Source organism: Cyanistes caeruleus, chromosome 2, assembly GCF_971803275.1.
Source record: "Cyanistes caeruleus chromosome 2, bCyaCae1.hap1.1, whole genome shotgun sequence".
Lineage (NCBI taxonomy): Eukaryota > Metazoa > Chordata > Aves > Passeriformes > Paridae > Cyanistes > Cyanistes caeruleus.
This window is the reverse complement of record NC_141702.1, coordinates 90236064-90258132: the sequence shown is the minus strand read 5'-3', so window position 1 is coordinate 90258132 and position 22069 is coordinate 90236064. Positions and strand designations below refer to the sequence as shown.

The 22069-nt window shown below is 40.7% G+C and overlaps 1 protein-coding gene across 6 annotated transcripts in view; it reads left to right on the top strand.

Annotated features, from left to right (window-relative positions):
- Nucleotides 1–1705: 1705 nt before the first annotated feature.
- The window catches only part of KCNK17 (potassium two pore domain channel subfamily K member 17), a 48815-nt gene continuing 28451 nt past the window's right edge, over nucleotides 1706–22069 (top strand). For 2 of the 6 annotated variants that reach the window (XM_086869836.1, XM_086869847.1), the window contains exons 1-3: nucleotides 1836–2057; nucleotides 13476–13590; nucleotides 14470–14523. In XM_086869836.1, coding sequence (XP_086725962.1) covers nucleotides 1851–2057; nucleotides 13476–13590; nucleotides 14470–14523 — 376 coding nt within the window. In that variant the 5' untranslated portion in view covers nucleotides 1836–1850. Of the gene's footprint in view, nucleotides 2580–7392; nucleotides 7455–13475; nucleotides 13591–14469; nucleotides 14524–22069 lie in introns of all 6 variants that reach the window. The other 4 variants (XM_086869817.1, XM_086869841.1, XM_086869832.1 and 1 more) reach the window with 4 other exon arrangements.

Below are 22069 nucleotides of genomic sequence, written 5' to 3'. Positions count from 1 at the left end.
GCTCTGCAGGCTATTGCATAAGCAGCGGCCCAGGCAGTGTTCATCTGTGATGTTGAAATGTAGTACTTTGTCCTGAGCAGCTACCACCTGAAGTTCAGGGCAGAACAAGAAGCAAATGTCCTTCCAGGCTTACACTTTTAGCCTACTCAATAAGCCCTTCTTCATCCTCAGATACACATGCTGTCCTTCCAGACAACATCAAAGTATCATTGGCAAAGATTTGAGCCTTTCTCTGTGGAGATGTAAATAAAAGACTGACAGACAAGTGACTTTTCTGATAATACTCAAGAAAACACCCATTTAAATATTATATGACTGTGCGAAGATTTGTTGTGAATCTTGATCTCTTTCTTCCCAAATTCCTTCTAGTAAGCACGACTGATCTTGTGTTTCCACAGCATGTGTTGTAGTTAAAAACCCTGAGTCTCACCTGTAATTATTTTTATATATTTTTAGTATAAACATTAAATTCTATATGGTTAGTCAATAATGTTTCAACATAGTTATGCTCAGTGTGCGTTGTATTAACTCTCTGGGTTTAAATGCAGCTAAAATGTCAAAATGCAGCTCAGATGTGTCTATTTCCTGATATTAAATGTGATGAGTAAATATATACCTTTTAGTACCCTTGCAATTTTTCTCTATATATCTCATATATATTTATAGAAGGTTTTCTTTTATATGTATATACAATTCCATTTTTATCTTTAAATATCACTGAGTAATGAATACCTTGAAAAGGCAGAATTAAGACTGAGCAATAAGCAGCATTTATTTCTTTTTTTTCTAAGACTGCTTTGGCTGATTTTGTTACACTGGAATTGGTCTAGCTTTTGCATGTTAATTATTGCATCTTGCCAGTGGAATCATGTGTTTATGCTATTCAGTTTAAAGCACATCTCAGATAACCATGAATTAGCATGATACCAGAACATTTTCAGGGGAGCAATGTATGTTTGGAGGCTGCCTTGCTTGTAACAGTACATACACTTTCCTGGCAAAAATAATCACAGGGCAGCGTGAGAAGACATTACCCTCTAACAGTGTATAAAGTTATCCTGTGCAGAAACTTACTGGGTTTATTCCCCTTCTTCTCATATTATGTAACAAAATTGGCAAATTACAAAGTTCGTATATGCCCAAAATGATTTGATTGCTTTATCTACCAGTGATAGAACAGAAAGGAACATTGGATGCAGTCTTATACAAGAGAGTAATTAATCAAATAGGTCTCAGAATCTATGTACATGAAGAAAGTCGTCCTATCTTTCACAGGAAAACCACAAATTAGAAAAGGACTGAAAAACCTGCTACCTTTTCACTTCTTTCTATCAAAGAATTGTTATCACAAACACCTGATTGCTGCCTTTTAAATTAGCATAGCAGCTGAGTGAAAGAGGAATGCAGATTTATGCAGGATGCTAGCATACTGCTCTCGAAGTAATCAATCTTTGCCATCTGGAGAGAGACTAGGTTTCATCCCTCGGGTGAGCAAACGTGACTGGGAGCTGGCTCCGGCTCAAGAACAAGCGGCGCGGAGCAGGGAATCCTGGGAAGCCTCGAGTTTTGGGATAGACAGGTGAGAAGCGGAGCGGCGCAAGAGAAGGATGGTGGGTGGCGGGGCGGGCTGTCGTAGGACGAGCGGCACGATCACCTTCATTCCCCGGCACAGCTGGGTTCTAGGCTCCCCTCCTCGCCGTGGAGGGTGGGAAGGGACAGGCAGGGGGAGGTGCTAAGGGCTGGGCGCCTTGCCGGGCCGGCGCCGCTCTCCTCCCGCGGGGGATCGCGCTCCCGCTCTAGGCCGAGCCGTTTCGTCAGCGCCGCGGGCGGCCGCGGTGGTAGCGGGACCGATGGTGGCGGCGCGGCAGCGGCGGCGCTGGGGTGTGCCGGTGCTGCTGGCGGCATACGTGGGCTACCTGGGGCTGGGCGCCGCCGTGCTGCAGGCGCTGGAGCGGCCGGCCGAGGTGCAGGCGGCCCAGCACCTCCTCCGGGAGCACTGGGAGCTGCTGACCAACCACACCTGTCTGCAGGGGCCCGCCCTGCAGCGGCTCATCGAGGTGAGCCCGGGCGCGGCGACCGAGCGGAGATGAGCACCTGCTGGTTCTGCGGGGCAGGTGCTGCCTCCGGCCCGGGGGAGGAGAGCGGGGCGGCAGTGGCACCGGCACCAACCGCGCCTCCAGTCCAAGGGTAACTTAAAAAAAAAAAAAAAAAATCCCCAAACTTTTTCCCTGTGTATGTGTATGCGTACGCATCATCTGTTTCTAAGAAGCCGCCCACGGCGTGGGAGCTTTCCGGGAGTGCGGGCCCTCAGCGCCGCACTCCGGGCTGCGGCCGCCTCTGCTCTCTGCTGACAAAGACATGCTATCGTTCTCCGCTGCCGTCCCACGAGCTGCGGCGTTCGCGGATTTGGAAGAGCCGCGGTCCTGACCGAAGGCAGGCGGTGACGGAGCGTCCCCTTACGTGACAATTACCTACGGTTAATTATAGATGGTTTAGGTTTGGTCTTGCATTTACGAAGCACGAGTTATAGTCTGTGACGTCTTGCACGTGGTAAATTCTAATGGGAAGGCCTTGTTGTGGTAAATTTAATTATGTTTATACTAGTGTCAAACTTCCATCTTCTACTTGTTATTTAAAGGGAAATAGGAAGTCCTTAGGTCTCTTAAGTTATCCTTGAAAATGCTTCTGAAGATATTTGCAGGATGGTTGCAAAATGTAAAGCAACAACAAATGCAGTCTTACTAAGGTACAGATGGTTGCATTTTTATGATACAGATACGAGCAAAGTGATATAAATGGCTTGTCTCTTTGCCCAGCTTTTGCCTGAAAAAGAAAAACCTATAATATTAAAATGTCTTGAGAATTTACCCAAACCCTTTGATTTCAGTAGGTGCTGGAGTATGTACTCCTTGCTTTTGTGTGTCTGCTTCAAGTAGATGTTGCTAAACACAAAGAGAACTTGGGGTTGGTTTGTTCTGGTGGATGTTTGTAAAAGCAGTGTATGATGGTGACTGAAACCATAGCAGCTGGTCACCACTGTTCAAGGAATCTAAAAGAAGCTTGGATATATACTTTGTTGTTGTTGTTGTTTTTCTTCCCCTCTCCAGCAGAGATGAAAATACAGAAGCCATCAAATAGGGTAATCATGTCGTGTATTTCAGCAAGGCTCTGGCAGACAAAATTACGCTGATGCCCTATGTCTTGCTCTCATTCCTTGGCTTTCTGGATGGTTTATTCTCTGTTGGCAGTCAGTAGTACAGTGATCATATGCTATAAATTTGGACCTTTGTAAGCTACTATAGTACCCACTTTTATTATTTATGGTGTGTGTTGTGCTAGTGGTGGTGGAATTTAAATAGAAGTGAGAAATATATCAGAGAAGACCAGTCTGGCATTTGATAAAGCTGGATCTTAGCTAAGCTTCATTCACCACTGGCCCATTGTGTAGTGAGCATTATGTAAGTGAGCTGTATGACATTTGCCCAAGGGTTGCAAGGGCTTGGTGAATTATGGTAATGAGGTACTAGTAGTGGAGACAAGAGAATTACAACTAAATAGGTAGAAATTTCATTCTGTCAATTTATTTTACTGCAGCATGACCTCCACTCATTCTTGATACCCCTGGAATAGGGGAAGAGAACATCTACTCAAATCCCTTTAGACCAGAGGCTGTTAGAATATGCAGTGTGAGTACTTAATTGTGACTGAGCAAGCCCTTGATGGGAAGTTACAAATAAGCTTTGTTTCATTTTATGCAATGTCTGTTTGTGCCTTCATGCTCTGAGAAACCATACTCTGAGTTTGAATGGCTTTGTGTGCTATTCAAAATAACTTTGAGAAATTAATCCTTAAAAATCCACAGAACTGATGCTTTCCTATACTCTTTTCTAATTCCCTATGCAACAATCACTGGCATTCTCTAGGTGTGCTCAAAAAGAGAAGTTTTTCTGTGCAGTAAATTGTTAATGCAGTACATTGCACATAGTTAATCAGGCAGTGTCATCACTGGCTGTCTTCAGATAAGAAACATGTATTCTAGATACACAACTGATTATTTGCTTATTATGACATACAAAGAGTGTTTGTGAAAATGTAAAGCAGCATGTGAATTTTAATTGCCTTGACATTACTGGCAATTCCTCATTGTTTTCTTATAGCTCTTTAATTCCAGATAATCCTAAACTGTGTTTATTTTAAGTGTATAGGGGCCACTATGAAAAAATCCTAGTTTGCTGAGCAATGTACAAATGTAATTTTACAACCTGTTTATCTCTTAGTTCATAGTTACCAATGGAGAGTGGAAATCCACCGTTCCAACCATTGTGCAGATGGAAGAGCAACAGAGCTCCAGCTTTGAGGAGCTAGCAGGAGAGCATGGAGTGAGGATGGGCAGGAAGGAAGCAAAGCAAACAAACCATGCTGGAGTAGCTAGACCAGTGAATTACCATTCAGTACTTTTTGTGACTCAGGTCCTTTCCAAGGAAGAAGCAGTCTTCTAGTTAACAGAGGAAAGAACAAAAGAAGGTGAAAATAGCAGACCAGCAACAAAAACAGGAGTGGAGAAGAGCATGTTAGAAAGCATGTCACATCGGTGGTGGTGGGCCCCTGCTTCCTGTAGCTGGATTTTGTTGTGGCTCTACTGCCTAGAGGGATTGGCCAGCTCTTCGCCTGCAGGAGCAGTTCCACATTTCCTGAGTAGTTGAAAGTAGCACGTGCAAATGCTTTACATGTAAGCAAATAAACAATGCGTGGTCATGTGTCTATACACTCACATAGGGCAGAATGGAGGCACTGTGGCCACAAGTCTCTCTACAGTGCACCCAGTGGTGTTTACTTAAGGAACACAAGCTTGACTTTGTTGACCCATCTAACCCCAGGATATTGTTCTGCCATTGTACACAGTCTGAATGAAACATGCTGGTCAGGAACAAGACTGAGAGCAGGCCACTGGGCCACTAGGGAACATGCAAAGAGGGAAATATCTGGCCTTTTATTATCATTATGTGGTGGTCTTTACATGCTAGAATGTAGGGTGTTGAGGTCACATCAAAGGAAGTTCCCAATGACAAGACTTGCAGAACATTGCAGCAGATGCAATGATAAGACAGATTGCAGGTGATGTACTTTCAATACAATGAAGAAAAGCAGCTGGACTCAACTGGGGAGAAAAATCTATGTCAAGGCAAAAATTATGTTGGTTCTAGATTCTGAGGTGTCCAGAAAGTGAGGCTGCACACAAAAAGGACACTTTCTGTATTGGCATATTTCTTGGGGCTGAAGCCCTTTCTGACCTTTTGGAGTTTGGAGCACCTTTGGTTGTGAATAATTTCTAGTGCAAAAGTGCCTCAGTTTTACTGCCTAGTGTGAATGTGTATGTAGCTCTGGTCCAGCTGAGCTCCAAACTCATTTTTTTTCCTGAATAATTTTCAGTGGTTACAGGCACTCAGCTGTTGTGTCTCTTGTCAGTGTCTCTTTAATCAGATGATTTGCTGTAGGGCCAAAGCTTGGAACAGCACTTTTTGTGTGTTACCGTATTACAGTGACATCTGTTTCATGCTATCTTTCCTTTTTTTCATAGAAACATTTTGTGTTATATACATAGTTCAGATGTTTCCTGTATTTACTATGTTGTTTATTGGTTTTCTATTGTAGCTATATAATGCTGTTTAAATGCAGTTGCTTTCATAAATGAGAAAATGAAAGCTGAGCTAATTTTTTTTTTTTTTTGCCTAAAAAAATTCAAGGTATAGTAAGAAAGAACTAATGCTAAAGGGCAGGTTATAAACTAAATGGCTGCAGGTGGATCTAGATACTGTTATCTCCAGAGTCAACAGCTAGATGTACATAGAGTTTGAGGAGATGTTTACAAGAGCAGTGAGATCCCACGTGACTGGAAGATCCTCATCAATATCTTGGCTTCTACTGACATTGAACCAGCAGAGAATTGTGGCAGCTGTCAGGAAATAAAACCCTGCAAACACAGTTTACTAAAATAATCTTGCACTCAGATGATGCAACAGGAAGAGGTGAGCATCAGAGATCACCTGCCAGTGGTGAGGGTTTTTAAGGAACAGCAATGGCTCCTGGTATTGTGGAGCTGTAATATCTATATAGAGCCCAATTTGGTCAAATTAACTTGTCTCAGATGTAATGGGTTGGTCCCCTGTAATTGTTCCTTTCAGCTTCATGCTTATCAAAATGTACTACTACTTTGCTTAAGTTGCAGCCAGTTCATCATTTTCCAGACCTGTGTATTAAAAGAGCTGTGGGGGCCTTACCAAGTATGTGCATTCTGTGCTAATAATACCATCTTCTACCTTACATTTGACAGAAGTTGTTGAAGGTAAAATCATTATTCTAGAAGGCAGTAGGTTGGCACTATATTAGACTTCTTGGAAGGTGACAAGAAGACATACTGATGACCTCTTTCTGGTTAGTTGACTCAGCCCTAGGTCTTCTGGTACTAGTGTCTAGTACCTGTGTTCAAGAAGAGAAAGGCAAGGGAAAAAACATAGCGGCCTGTTATATCATACCTGTGCCTAAAGAGATACATTCTTTTGATATTACCAAATTTCCAGTTACAGCTAGTCAGGCTTGGTGGGAAGTAACAAAGGAGTGTAGCCAGCTGGCACTGAGTGGTGAGTGTCTCAATAACCTTTCCTACCAGAAGGTTTGAGACTCACAACTAGCAGTTGTGAATAGCTAAAGACTGGGGATGCCTTCTAAAAAGAGAAATGCTAATTCTTATCAGTTGTTTGAAGATGTGAGTTATTCTTATATGTACTTGTTCTTCATACTTTATCTTTTTTAATGCTATTTAAAGGAAAACAACTAGGGAAAGAAATCTCGGTTTTACAAGGATAATACAATGCAACCTTTCTGTGTTCTCTAAATTATACAGGCAGCTTCTTTGAACTTTTTTCAACAGGCTCTGCCTATTTCTGTGGCAGCCCAGCTGTTGAGTAACTGTTCTTATTGGGGTTTGGGAATGCTGGCATTCAGCAACCCTTTGTCTCATGAATCACGCCACAGATTCTTCTTTGATATAAAAGCTTAATTTTCAGAAAAAGTACTAGTGACTTATGGTAGCATTGGTTGCAGCATTACTGTGCCAGACTACATGCTCCTTTCCTATTGGTAAGTCTAGATGAATTCTTGAAACTGTACTGCAGACTCAGCTGCAAAGTAAAAGTGCTTTTGCTCTCAGGGTTCCTTTGGTTTTTGAGGAACTAGTGCCAATTACACTAGCAAACATTGCTGGAGAGATGAGGGAGCAGTTACTTGATTAACTCTCAGGTTATTCAAGTGGCATAAACTTAAAAAAACCCCAACACTATGAATTCAAAAGAATCCAGCTGGATTTTTAATTTTTTTGTATTCCATTTCTTTCAGGCAGAATTCATGTGTGTTTTCTCTCCAGACAAAGACAAGATCAGAGCTCATGGCTGAGAAAGGTGTGATTAATAATCTATTTGTCAATTATTGGGAAATTAATTGACCTTTGTCCTTGCAATCTAAGACCAAGGTTAATGTTAATAATTTTCTTCTGATTTACAGCTGTTATTCTGTGAGGCATAAATGAATGTTTATATGCAAACATTGCACAGAATTTCCAGTGCATAAAGTTTGTGAGTTGTTTCCCATTAATCTAAATGGTAGCTTGGTGCATTTTTAAACACCCTTTTTTCCTCTTTTATATGTTGCAGAGGTGTGGAAAAGTGTCTGAAATGAGGCAAGCCATTTTCAGGAGAACATGTTTGCCCTGGAAAAGTTGATTTTTGTATATGAATATGTAAAATTCAACTAAATTTTGGAATAAAGATTCTTGCACCAGTCCATTTTTGCTTTCCTGGAGAACTGCTTTCAAGTACACATAGTAAATACTGCTTTTGCCTTTAAAGGTAAGGTGATTACCTTTAAAGATCAAGATTACTATGACCTCTTGCCAGAATGCCAGAGTTCAGAAACAGGGGACAACAGCAGTGACAAGAACTGCAGCTTATAAAAAAGTCATTTTTATGACTCTTTCTTTGATGGTTTTCTCCAGAAAAAAAACCAAAAACCATGAATGCTTATGGATGTATTTGGTAGGGTCATAATCTTTTGGGGCTTTGCTTTTGTCATTTTTGCTTAACTTGCTCATTTTGGGGAGGGCAGGCAGATTAGAATCAGTCTAATTTATATAAAGCTTATTTTTTGCTGTAAAGATTATGGGAGGAAAGAGAAGCATAGTGTTCTGAAGAAAGAGGTTGCAAAGAACATAGTGCATCAGTTTACATATACGCATTCATTCTTTCTTTGCTGTTGATTTTAAATGCTTCTTTTGAAAGCTGTATCCTAGTCACATGCTGTTGTGACTCAGTGCAGAGGTGAGAGATGGAATTTTTAGTTGGTGTCAAGGAGTTCAGATTAAATAATAATGGTCCTTCCTTTAGCAGTACTTGGTGATCAGAAGCCATGCTGCAGCCACAGACTGGTGGAGGAGGGGCCCTCATGTGATGACAATCATGGTAGGGAGGAAGTGTGTAAGCTGAGAAAGCTGGGAGTTGCGCAGAGCTGATAACACAGCAAACATGGTAAATGAGACTTATGGGTATAGCTGACGGATAGAGTGGCTCGGTAGCAAATACAAAAGAATAAACCTATGTTTTGTGGGGAGAAAGATGCAGTACTCAAATGTTAATTCGGAACAAAACTGTAATTGTTGGGGTGGGTTTTGATGGTTTGGTATTTGTTTTGGAGTTGTTTTTTTAGCTAGACAATATGAACAGAACTTTTGAGTGTAATTAAAAGTGTATGATTTAATTTTTCTGGTATGACTGTAATAACTACTTTGGGTTTATTGCTGCAAAGCTGTGTAGAACTCCAGTATAGGTGATTCACTTATTATCAGTCATCTGTGGAACTGCAGCCCCAAAGCTGTGAAGGGTTAAAATTCAAACTGTAGGAGTGATTTAATTTTTTTAGTCTTTTTTTTTGACTCAAAAAGGAAACTGTGGTGCCATTGTGTTTGGATGTTGCTACCTAAAGGACCAGCAACTGATGGTAAATGACAAGGAAAGAAAGGAGTGTTGCCATCAAAAATAGTGTGATGAGGGAGTCAACAGAAATTCACAGTTTCCTCACAGGGTTACCACTTAGCTTGAATTCAAGGAGGAAATTCCTTGCAGAAATATGCACAAGGCAGGCTTTTGTACTGGGATATAATCTAACATAGAGTTTGCATTTGCAAGCATTAGCTTATGACTTTCCCAACTGAAACTTCAGAGCTTATACTTAAGAAAGGTGGAGCTGGAAGCCCAATTTGACTATTCTGAGGCATGTTTTTATCACAAAGGTAACAGGACAGGCATCTACATTTCAAATAGACATATTGGAGTGGACATCATGCTGGTGTTCTAATTACCAGCCATGGCAATATTAAGTAGCACTATGTAAAGCCTACTTGTATGGTCAAAAGCCAGAACAGCATACTTTGAGAAAATGTGGCAACCTGCAAATGAAGTTTCATTGACCCGTGAAGGTTTAAGAAATTAAAATCTCAATTTTTAAATCGTATAGGAGCTACAGTAATTCCCACAAAATTTTATCTGTAGTTTAAAATTATGTAAGTATTGTCAGCTAAAGATGTAGTAGTCACTGTGAACTGTAAATTATTATCACTTCAGAGAAGGGGAATGAAGTGCAGAGAAGTGAAACAATGTTTTTATGTCCTACAGCTTGTCTGTCAGTAGAAACCAAAGAACCATTGCGTTCTATTTTTTTACAATTATTTTAACCACCTGTTTCCTTTCTGCTTTTTGAATTGCTCATGACCTTTAAAGTTCCCAAAATATCAAGCCCAAGCCCTGCAAGTTTAATATTTTTTGGGTTTGAGCAGTTGATGGTATTGACTGGGGTCTTAGATCAGGCAGATGACTGCTTTTGAATACTGGTTTTAAGTTGCTGCTTCTACTAGTGCTTTTTAATGCATTAGGTTTTGAGGCTGACACTGTACAAATCACCAGACTAATTAAGAGAAAAAGGAAAACCCCTAGGATTTCATCTCAAAGTAATGATAAATAAAAGTTTCTGGTTCTCAAAAAGGCTTGCTAGGGAAATGAAGCACTTAGGATGCAACATGTGACTCTCTTTTTAGTAACTCTTAAACCTACAGGCTAAAATATACTTTGAATTTATTTGAAAATCAGTAGCAGAGACATCAACATCTCTTCAATGGAAAAAGCAGGGACAATTCAGCTGGTCTGCTAGTGTTCATCAGCTGGGTTTTTTCCTGTGTTCTCTCTAAAATTATTATTTTAATTTTTCTATGAAAAAGAACAATAGCCAAAAGCAAAAGACTAAAGGAATATAGTAAATTTAGGAGAGTATTCACTCATATCTCTCTGAATGCTCAGTCAGCCTTCAGGAGTTTGCAATCCAATGACTTCCTGTGCCAGAAGTAATTTCTGTGCATTAATAGCCCTCTATGGATTTCTCTGTCATGAATCCGCCCCCATGGGCACATCTGCAGGAAGGCAAGCTCCATTAGTTCTACCATTCTCAGGAGAGTCAATCTTTAGTTTTCTGTCATCATTGTTGCTATGTCAAAGGTTGATTCTAGATAGTATAATAAAACATTTTTTACTTTAAGAAAACAAAAGCAAAAGCCAACCACTGTGCATCTTCCCTTTTAAGGGTGACATCAGTAGCCCTTTCTTCCTAACAATAATGAACTTGACATTTTTTCTGGGAGTGTTCCTTTATTCAAGTGGCTTTGATTTGCATGAATATTCAGTGGTCCCCATTGGGCTGGCTTCAACATGTGCGTGGGCCTAATGGTTAATGTTATCGGGGTGTTTGATAAAAAGATTTAACAAAGAAATGCTTAGAGACTTATTGATGAAGGGGCTTGGAGACCTCAGCAAACATACCAAGTGCCTCAGTACCAGAAACAGAAAACAGCTAGCATGCTGCAAGCTTAGGGCTTGCTCTTTGCTATAGGATAATGGTTGTGTGGTACTTCTGACAGCAGTGCAGGTCACTGTGCCATTGAGGACAAGTACTATGGCCTGTCGGCAGAGCCTCAAGACACATCTGTGCTTCCTGACAGTAGCATCACTACTAGGGGAAAGATAACAGTGACCCTGAGATGCTGAGTTGTTGTCGCTGCAAAGCTGGCATGAGTGCTCACAACTACTCAGCCTCTTGTTTCTAAACCAGGCAGAACAGAAGTGGTGCAAAGATGTGAAATTAAACATTTAATGTCTTGGTTACTGCTGCTTACTTCTCACGTGATGTCTTTTGCAGGCTCTTTGTTTCCCTTTTCTGGATGAAGGTTTTTCCATTTATTTGGGCCAATTGTGCTGCAGGTTCTTGCAATCCTCTCTGGTTTTTAAGTGTTTCTGGTTTTAAAAACTTGATGGTGATATTGCCAACTGCTGAGCTTGTATCAGCAGGACACCAGGCAGGAGAATGGACAACATGCTGCATGTTTGAGTTTTTCAGGTGTCTCTCATCCCATTGATAATACATTTATCTAAGAACTGGACTGTTGCTGTTCCAGCAGGTATATATGTGTTCAAGACTAACTAAGAAGCTAGTAAGACTGCAGAGATCACAATTTACAGAAGGAAATTTTGAGGAAAGCATCAAGCTTTTTTTTCAAATGTAACTATTTGTTTCTGGAGGGGGAAAAAATAGGTCATCTGTGTAATTTTCCAGTGTCTCTCTTGCCATTTGACTTACTTTGGGAAGTTATTTTATGTTCATGTACACATGTCATTCCTGTCTAGGCCACTGTCTGTAGAGTTTCTTACACTTTCTTATACCTCTTAAACTAAAGGTCAAGTGTTGTCAGCCTGTACCCCATGCAACCTGACAAACCTCTATGCAGACACCAGACCTAGAAGAAAAACTGTGAGTGGGGGAATTACACACAACTGTTCAAAACAAATCCTTCTGGTGGCTTCTTGAGGCAACCTTTTCTCTCTCTCTTTTTTTTTTTTTTTTTTTTTTCCTCTAGTGGTAGTTGCATGATGAAGAAGGGAAGAAGGGCTTGGTTCTTTTATGTCACTAAGACTATATACAAATTTTTTTTTTTGGAGTTGCCTCACATTACAGCAACAATTCACAGAAGGAAGGAAAATGCAATACAACATGTATAGTCCTTGGCCCTTCTCAGAGCACAGGCTTTCTGCTCTGTCTCATAATTTAGAATTAATAGATTATGATGTGACTCTGAGGTTTTAAGGTGTTTCAGTTATGAGTAAATCAAGCTATTTCTGAGAATGCACTATCAAGCAGTGTTTATTGCTTAGGAAAATGTGTTGATTGTTGAGCTGTTCCTTGGTCTTAGTGTGAGAATTAGTGGCTCTAGAGAAAAGAATAATGATCCTTGTAGTTAAGCTGCTGCTTGGGACCCTGGAAACAGTTTTATAATTCACAGCCTTCTATAATATATAAATTATGTAGAGCACATTACATCAGTAAAATGGGACAAAGCTTCTTTGCTTTGCAGGCTCCACGTGCCAGTTTGTTTGGTGGATGTATAAACTACAACTTTTTTGACAAAACAAAAAACTGATAAAATCTGAGTGTTATTTCTTTTATTATCTGCAGTGAAAGGTTTATCAGTAGTCTTTAATATTAGGATAGGGACAATATTATTTAGTATCTGCATCAGATACTAATCTGATGAGATGTATCTTTTCAGAGATGATGAATTTTATGTATTCTTGGTTACACTTTGCATTCAAAGATAATCATCTGTCAAGTGAAGTGTGAAATGTTTAGTGTCCATGCTGTGAATAGTGTTTGGTAATTAATTTTGTTGGCATGGGAAGGTATAGTTAGATGTGGGTACTGTTACACACTTTGGCTAGTGACTTCTAAGTCTTTCCAAGGACAATTGAACAGCATTGGGCATCATGTTAATCTGATGTGTTAATTCACATTTGTAGTCCCAAGTGTGGGGATATATTGGCCAACCTGAGTAGTCTCGGTCTCCTATAACACACCAGATACATTCCTCCCCAAACCAGGGGGGTCCCCTGCAAGGGATCTCTATCATTTATATGTGTATGTATACTTGCTGCTCTGGGACTTTGGCCATTGGAACATCCCATCTGGAAACATTTCATTTTCCTAATGAATATGTCATAAGGCAGTCTTAATTACTGTCTGTCTAGGCCTTCTCTAGTTAGATCTTACCCTCCAATCTCTTCCACATTTATCTATATAATCTACCATGTGCATGTGCAACTTTCTTTTATTGCTGTAGATGCCCTTTTCTTAGAAGCAATATGTTGGCTTTTGGCTTTTCTGACCTTGCAGCCCTTTGGTCTCTAAGGTACAAGATATCCTCTACTAAAAAGGAAACAGCAGAATCAGAAGTGGTTGTAGTTTGGGGTTTTACCAGCCAGAGGTGGAAATGCCAGTCACATGAACTTGCCTTAAAAGGATCTGTGGGATCTCATGTTATTGTCTCTTTGCAGGGTATCATCCAAGCGTACAAGAGTGGCATAACCCTCCAGGGAAACACCACTAGCCTGGGCAGGTGGGACTACAGTGGGTCTTTCTTCTTCTCCATCTCTGCAATAACAACCATTGGTAAGAGTTCCCTGCTTACAGGGCCACCTCAGAGGTGGGAAAAGAGTGGGAATGAGGATTTGTACTCAGATGCTCCTTCAGCCCCATTTGGTTCCCTGGAGCTTGCAGTAGACAGGTAGGGAAGCGCCCATGAACCCAGCCTAGGAGTGCTTTTTCAGTGCCTGTGCAGTAAAGATGTCTAACTGATCAGACACAGGGATAATTAGTTCAGGACATATTCCAACTAAGTTACACGGCTTCTGGGGCCTGAACTTCGTGGTGCTGCACTGCCTGGACTTTCCCAAATCCTGTGCACTCTGAGAGGTCTGAGGTGAATTGTGCATTGAAATGGGCTTTTCCTATCACAAGAACAGGAATGATTTTGGAAAATTCTTAATACTGACTATTGCATCTTCAGAGACTATATTTATGAATTATTCCTCCTTATTACTACCCGTATTTGATAAGAACCTGGTTGTTCAAGTGAAAGTTAAATAGCTGGATAAACATTACAATTCGGTTGACTTAAGTTTCAGCAAATGGATAATGCAAAGCCATGAAGAAATTATGAAAATAAGTTGGGGAGAGAAAATGGAAAAAATAAAATGTACTAGGTAGAGAGCTAGTTAAGGCAGATGCTGTTAATTATTGTCAGTTTGTGTCCCCTGTCCCCAGAACCATTTGCCCAGATGTCTCTTTTCTTATGGTGTGACCCAGTATTAAAAAAAACCAAAAAACATGGAGGGGAAAGTATGTGGAGAAATGGTTGTTGAGTATCAAAAATCCCTCATGGGTTTCTTGATTTGTTAGCTCTCTTCAATTTTAAGTATATTTTTAATTCAAGTATTTTCTTTTTGTACCCGAATGGAACCTTCTTTTGATTTCTGGTTGGTTTTGAAGATACATTGGCTCCAGAACACTACACCCCCAAGAATGAGCTCAAAGAAAGAGAAGGTTTGTAGGTTTTCTGTGGGGGTGGAGCTGAGTAGGTGGTGGTGTGTCATCTTCCTGTGACTCAGTATATCTTTCTGCCCTGCTCTTTTGCACATGCATTGTTCAGGTTGGGAGCGATCTTTCAGTATGTTGCACTACCAGGCAAGGGTTGCACCTGATGATGGCAGTAGAGGCTCATTAGACAGGATTACACAGGCTGTGGGTTTCCAGCAGAGCCTGGTCAGTTCCTTCCAGCCTTTGGTACAAGGCAGCATCTGCTCAGAGCTGCTTTGCTTGCCTCACTAGTGAATCCTGATGAGTTTCTAAGCCATCACAGTGACTGTTTCACCACGGCCAATTTAACTTAATGATATTCAGGAAGAATCAAGTTTATCATGTTAAAATATAAGGGGATGTTGTGATGTAGGTGGACGTCTAGACTAAGCATTTCTGCTCTTCTACTAAGAGTAGAGGCTAAGCTACTCTTCCCAGCCCTGCCCTTCTCCCCTCTTTTTTTTAAGTAAACTCCTTGCCCTGATGGCTATAGAGGAGGAAGACAGGACAGGGCATGACACAACTGAGTTGACAGCAGAGGCAACTGAAAGCAACCAAATCTTACAGCGCTTTATCTCATAATTTTAAAGCTGCTGCTATGACTCTAGAGACTTGTTAATAATTTTTCAATTGTGGATTTGAGGATGCCGTACAAGCCACTTCTGTGGAGAAAACTTCAGATGACTGGACCCTTTATTCTGCTTTTTCAAGTTAAATTGTTAGTTGCATACAGATTACTGTCATAACATTCTGTTGATAGCAATATATTGTAGAAGAGAAAACTACAAATGGTTTCACAGATCCTTACCCTGAGTCTGTTATCATAATCTCTCTTTATTGTGCAAGTTCTTGAGATAATGAGGGGTTCAGCATCACTGAGGATGTGGCAAGCATCACCACAGTGTAACTGGGAAGGATAATTGATGATGTCAAGTAAAGAGACAAGCTCCTTTCCAAAGAACTCAATGAAGTTCAAAGGGATGATTCACAATGGGAAACTTCATGTATAAGGTATGGCAATGAGATAAATGACAATTGAGAAGGGTTCTTGAGGATTTGAAGAGGTTTTAGTGTTCTTACCTGGCAAGAAAGGGTTCATCTCAGGCTGATTATGGAACTAATGAAAATATGTCCAGCTGCACAGAATTAGCCGATAGGAGTTAAAACCCAAGGCATTCTGGCAAATGAGTTCAGGAAGGGTAGAGTTAAGATGATAATGCAGAAGAAAGATTCTCAGGAATTTAGAGATACATAAAGATTTTGAAGACTATAGATGGCCTCTATTCCATGTGTTCCAGCTGCTGCAAGTCCTTTGGCCTGTTTGTCTCTTCCACATTTTTTCTTTACAATTAATACTAGCCATGCCTTGATGGCCTCTTACGCGAAGTAACATCTTTATGACTCTTGTCCTTAGTCTGCCAGCACTGCCAAAACCACTATCACTTTTACCTTCATCACTTCCTTTCCTTTGAGATGCTCTTTCTGTTCTGCCAGCTTCTGTATTTTACTTTAGGTGCTTTAGCCCTCCTAAGAAGGCTAGGTATATTTCTCAAGTTCTTACCAGAACCCTTTCTCACTGGGATACAGGAAGGGAAGTTAACTTCTTTCCCCATTAATACCAACTGAGGGGCATTAGTTTGTTTCCCCACTGACAAGGTTTAAATCCCCATGTCTCCTGTTGCAGCATCTTCTGCACTGTATCCTTCTTCCATTGAAGAAGCCTCATCTATTTTCACTACTAGTGATTAAAAGCAGCATGTGAACTTTGCTTAAAAACAAAGTGAGTTCTAACCTGCAGGCTGGACATAGTTGCTGCCTCAATCACAAATGTTTAAAGAACAGATATGTATGAACTAAAATATCTTGTTTAAAGAAGTGGCCCAAAGCCTATGTAGTTTATGGCTAATCTCGTATTTTGAATGGAACTACATTTATAACTTTTGGGATGGGCAACCCTGGCCACCTGCTGATTCCTTCTCCCCACTGTTACACTTCTGTGCTTTCCTCATTGCTATCTTTGACATATATTATGCTAGATTTTATGTTACCTCATTTTCTGCAGGTTTTTCCATGAGAGCCCTTTCTCCAATGGCTTGAAGGGTCATCTTCAGAGTTTCCGTAGAGCTGTAGTACTAAACATGATTAAAGAAAGAGAAGCTAACTTGCTGCTGGTTTTATCTGTCAGACTTCTTTATCCCTTGCCGACACCAAGTCTCTCCTTTCTGTGTTTACTCTTCTCCTACTTAGTTTGGACTAACAGGGCAGAGGTCAAAGCAAGTTCAGAGTGGGGCACAAGATCAAAGTTCCTGAAGTCAAACAACCACAGGGTGGTGTAATTTCAGAGAAAGTGCTAGGGAAATGCTCTTTCTGTAGTCAGTGATGAGGCTGACTCGTCTGTGCAAGCCTAAGAGAGAAAGAAGTATTGTCCTCTCTAGCCTGAATGTCCCACCTAATATTGGGTGGATGGATGCCATTGTCTAGTGCTGTATTACCATTTTCAGGTGGCACAGCCACCAGAATGCAGATGTGTGAATTTCCAGGGCCCTTCTTTAAATATAAAATGGGACAAGTAAACTATCTCACCATGAAGAAAAGAAGGGAGGTGCCTTCTTCTTGTTCTCTGGTTAGCACAGTACATAGCTCCTAAAAGCAATACCACAAAGACTGGGAGGTAACAACAGAGGCATGGATCAGACTATTCATTACTCAGTATGAGTAATGGTATTAACCACATTGTTAGAGATATTTAGTAGTTGCCACGGAGGATTCCAGTGCAGAGAATTAAACAGTAACAAGTTCAGGGCTATGAAATCCTGGTAAAGCTTTGTGTCAGCAAGAGTTTTGTGAAGACTCTGACCCTCTGCAGTACTGCCCAGGGTCTGGTGGAGCTGAAAAATGGTCAGGTTTCGTCCCATTGCTTCCTGACAATATATTGGGGAATTCAGTTAAACTAACTTGATGTGTCAAAGTGGTTAAAATACAAAATAACAGCTTATTCTTTCATATTTGAATCCTCTGTAAACCTCAGGAACCTCCTGTGTAGGGGAGTTCTCTGTTGCAAAACTGCCAGTGTTGATGTGTTCATTTTTTTTCCCTGCCCTGTGACAGCTGGCAGAGCTTTTTTACAGGGTTGGCCAAATAGGATGTGGCATAGTGATCTATGGGAGGTCGCTGGTATGTTTGGGGACAGCCACTCTTTGAGCTATCCAGCATCCTAGGAGCAGGATATCAGGTATCCAGCTATCTGAGCTAGCAGCTTCCTTTGAGCTATCTCCTGAGCACTGGAAATGTGGTCTGCTTTCCCAACCGCATGCCATCTCACCCAGCTGAGACTAAGCCCACTATACAGCTTTCAGTGTATGCACAGCACTAATCCAAGACTGCAGTACTCATCTGGAACATTTTTTTTCACTCACTGAAGGAATGTGTAACCAAATTTTACTCTCATCTGGAACTTCATAGAGCTAAAACTGTTAATAACTTCCCTGGTTCAGCCTGCCAGGGTCCCAGTGAGCTTCCCTATATAAGACGCAGTTCCTGAGATTCTACCACCAGTAGGTTTAAAATCAAATTCTTCAAATGTTTGGTTTGTTCTAATCATAAAGCTGAAATGCCAGTGTAAGCAGTGTGGCTGCTTGGGGCTTGTGTCCCTTATGTAGAAGCTCCATGCCTGTAGCATCTTCCCTCTATGGATGAATTTGGAATAACTATGACTTCCAGGTCACTATGCCAGGTGTCCTTAGCTGTGTCCAGCTGTTAAGTGTTCTTGAACTTAGTGCAGACTTGGTGGGCATAATGTGAAATCTCACAAGAAGGTTGAGAAGCCGTTAGCATGTTAACATGTTTTATTTAGTTATGGAGACATTTGAAGTATGAGGGAGGATAGGAACCACTGACTTGCTGATCTTCAGGTGAATGTAGATGGTGCCAAATGACCTCTGAAAATCCTAATGCTTGTAAGATTATAGGGTAATTCAGGCTTCCTGGTACCTCAGGAGGTCTCCAGTGCAACTGTCTGCTTAAAGAAGTCAGCTATGAGATCAGAACGGGCTACTGAGCACTTTGTCAGGGTCACCTGCCCGTTAAGCTTGGGCCATGCTCTTATTTTCAGGAAACAGACAAACATTATTACCATAAGCCTGTGTGTGAGGGATCAGGAGGTATTTTTATGGTTTTTCCACTTTGAATTATACAAAGATGTCTTTTCTATCTAAAGTGAATTTTCATATTTTATTTTTTTTTCCCGCAATGAAACATTTAAATTTTTCATGAGAAAAACCTTTCATTTCCACTGTATTAAAACATCCAGATTACTTGTAAAGAACACAAGGGAAAGAAAAGTTTAGATTTCCTGAAAAGTGTTAGAGGACAAGCTAGCTGTGGGAGGAGCTGGATGGCTTAAGGATTTAATTTCCTCCAGTGCCTGGGAAAACAGAAATGTGGCTCACTGGACATCACCCCAACTGCTGAGCAGAGTTTTTATAAATATTTAAATGTGTAATGCAAACTAAAGTAATTCTGGCATTGACATCCCTCAGTGAACTGCATGGTGGATACCTGGCCCCCAGGCTTAGATGAATTTCTGGTTATTCAAAGCTAAATACTGTCAACAAGAGCAGTCTGTACATTTGGGATTAGACCATGTCTGTAGGAAGTGATGGCTTGTGTACTATCAGGTAGGAGAAAAGATCTAATAGAACAAGAGTTGCTTCTCTAACCAGTAGGTTTATCGGTGGTTTTAGCACTCAAACACATTTTTTGGGGAGATTTGGTTTTATGCTAACTGTGTTTTCTCTGCAGATGAAATTTTTTGGTAAATTTTCAGATTTTTTTTAGCCTATGATATATACTTTTTATTCTAAGCACTTTTTGATGAAAATACTCTTTTATGTCTGGACAGTGAGAACAAATCTCTCATTGTGATAAGCAGGAAGTTGCAGCTGCCTCAAGTTAACTGAGGACACTGAAAATGTTGTCTTATGAATTAAATGATCGTTTACTAATAAGTCTCATCTTAACAAGTCTACAGAGTTTCTGAATCCCCTATGGACAGGAATGTAATGGGAAAGCAGGAAAATATCCTGAATTCCTTAATATGTGCAACCGCAGCACATGAGTTAAAGCACATGGTTATGAGCATTTAGAAATAAAACTATTTGTTTTGTTTCTTCCAAAGAAGCTTAACTTACGTTACACCTTATTTCTAAATAAGAGGAGCTATACATGCACTTAATCCAGCTGCTTCAGTGGAAACACACTTTGATGTCTCTGCAGTTTTTAGTGATCATTTCTCAGTGTCTCTTTGCTCAGACATGTACTAGGTGACATCCAAGCAGCAGGCTCATGAGGGATGTGACACAACTGGCAGTGTAGTTTTAGTTTCTGAATCTGGTTCAGATTTTCTAATACGTAGCTAATGATGGTTTAAGACACCTGTTAATACTGAAGAGGGTAAATCCTATTTTCCCATTCCTGCTTGAGTTTTATAACAGTTGAGGCTTATACAATTAGTTTTGTATCTCCTTGTCTAGTGCAAAGTGGATGTAACCAGACAGGAATCAATTTCTGGCCATTTTGCATAATATAAGGTCTCCTGTTCTATTTGATTATACTTTGTATCCTGTACAAAAAGCTGGTGGGACATGGCTTTTTTTGGCATATGTACAGCAACTGTGTACCAAGTCTTCAGAAAATTTTATCAAGCTGCTGAGTCCAAGGGAAAAAGGAGCCAGAGAAATCAAATGCAAAGTAGATCTGGTGTTTGGAGGGCTGGGTTTACAGTGCACATTAGACCTTCCTATATCAATCAACTTGCTATTCTAAATTAACTGTAACATAAAAGTTAAGTTTAGGTGCTCTGCCATCCAACACTATGTGACATCCCCACAATTCTGAAGGCTGCTGTGCTTCACAGAGACCAGAGAGCATCGGCCTTTCTTCTCTTATGTTTTTCTGCAGAGAAACTTAGAAATCTGTGGTTAAAAGGACTGCTCAAGACAGTACACAATTTTAAAACTTGATATAGAAGGAAAAGAAAGGGAAAGGGTTGGGGGGAAACGACCTTGGGAATAACTGGCCATAAATGTATATGATTCATCATCAGCCTCCAGCTCTACAGTAAATGCCCCCCAGCACTTTCTCCTGGGCCAAGTCAGAATAGAAAAGTGGAACTAATCCACTGAAATGTCACAGCCAGCTTGAAATGCATCACACCAGACACATCTTTCTATAATTTGCTTAGAAGGGGTCATCTACCAGATGTACTTGCCTACATGTCTCATTTAGCATACCTGTTAGTTTAGAAATGGTGAAAGATGGCAGAAATTAGCAATCATTGTGCATTAACATTGCAAAGCTGCTCACAAGCAAAGCAGAAGTAGCAATGGTGTGGTCTTACTTCAGCCCCTTCTGTTTGACTGTATTTCAAAACAGGTAGTTACATAACAGCATCCCATTCTTTCTGTGAGATACTCTCCCCCTTCCCAGGGACAGGCTTCTGGGGTTCCATTGGGGGCATACTGTGTGCCTAAAATTATTGTAGGGGATGTCCTCCATATAATAAAATTTGGGATATGTGGGGGTACATACTTAGGAATAGATTGCCCCAAAATCTTTCTCTGGGTGTTGTTTGCTGGCACATATGCACAACTAACTGTGGAGTTGTCCATGGGGAGAGATTTTTGTTTGCAAAAGCTTGGCACAGAGTGTGTAGATATCACCAGCTCATAGCTGCACACATTTCTGTGTCATCAGTCAGTGGTTTATTGCAGCTGGCATGTGACAGAAGTTAGTGAAGAAATGGGAGTCTCAAGTTAACCACAGATGTTTGTACTCTCACTTATCTGGGATACAGAGCCCAACCCTGGGGCCTCTCCCTACTGGGCACTGCTCACTTGCCCTGAGGCTACAGCACCCAAAAGCAGGGTAGCAAGGCAGCAGTGGAGGGAGTGCCTCCGTGCTTGCTGTGCAGATGGTTGGGCAATGCTGGGAGGAGATAGCATTATTTGTAGCAAAAAGATAATCTCTGTGGTAAAAGATGTGGCTGTACACCAACCTCTAATGAGCAGAGGTGATTTTTGGAATGTAGTCAAGGCCATAGGTCTCTGACTGGCTAAGACACTGGTGAAATGCTTATGGTGTGTGTTAGTTATTCTGTCATTTTAAGCATCCTGTGAAATATACCCTAGTTAAATCTGACTTTCTTATGGCAGAAAGAACTGGAAATTACAAGTGCAAGTCTGAAAATTTATGGGATGTTTTATAAAGAATGTGTGGGGAATGAAGATGAGTGATTTTGAAGCCAGAATGATCTGAGGATACCAGCAAAGCAGTGATTGCAAGGCAGGACTTTTTATTAGATCACTTCCTATGACTAGAAGAAAGAGGCAAAATTTAAACCACTTTTTTTTTTTTCTTTAGGTCTGAAATTGAAGTATTTTACATAGGTTGAATATAATTCCTCTGGGTATATTGTTTCTAGACAATAATTTTGACAATTTAAGGTGTATTTGGA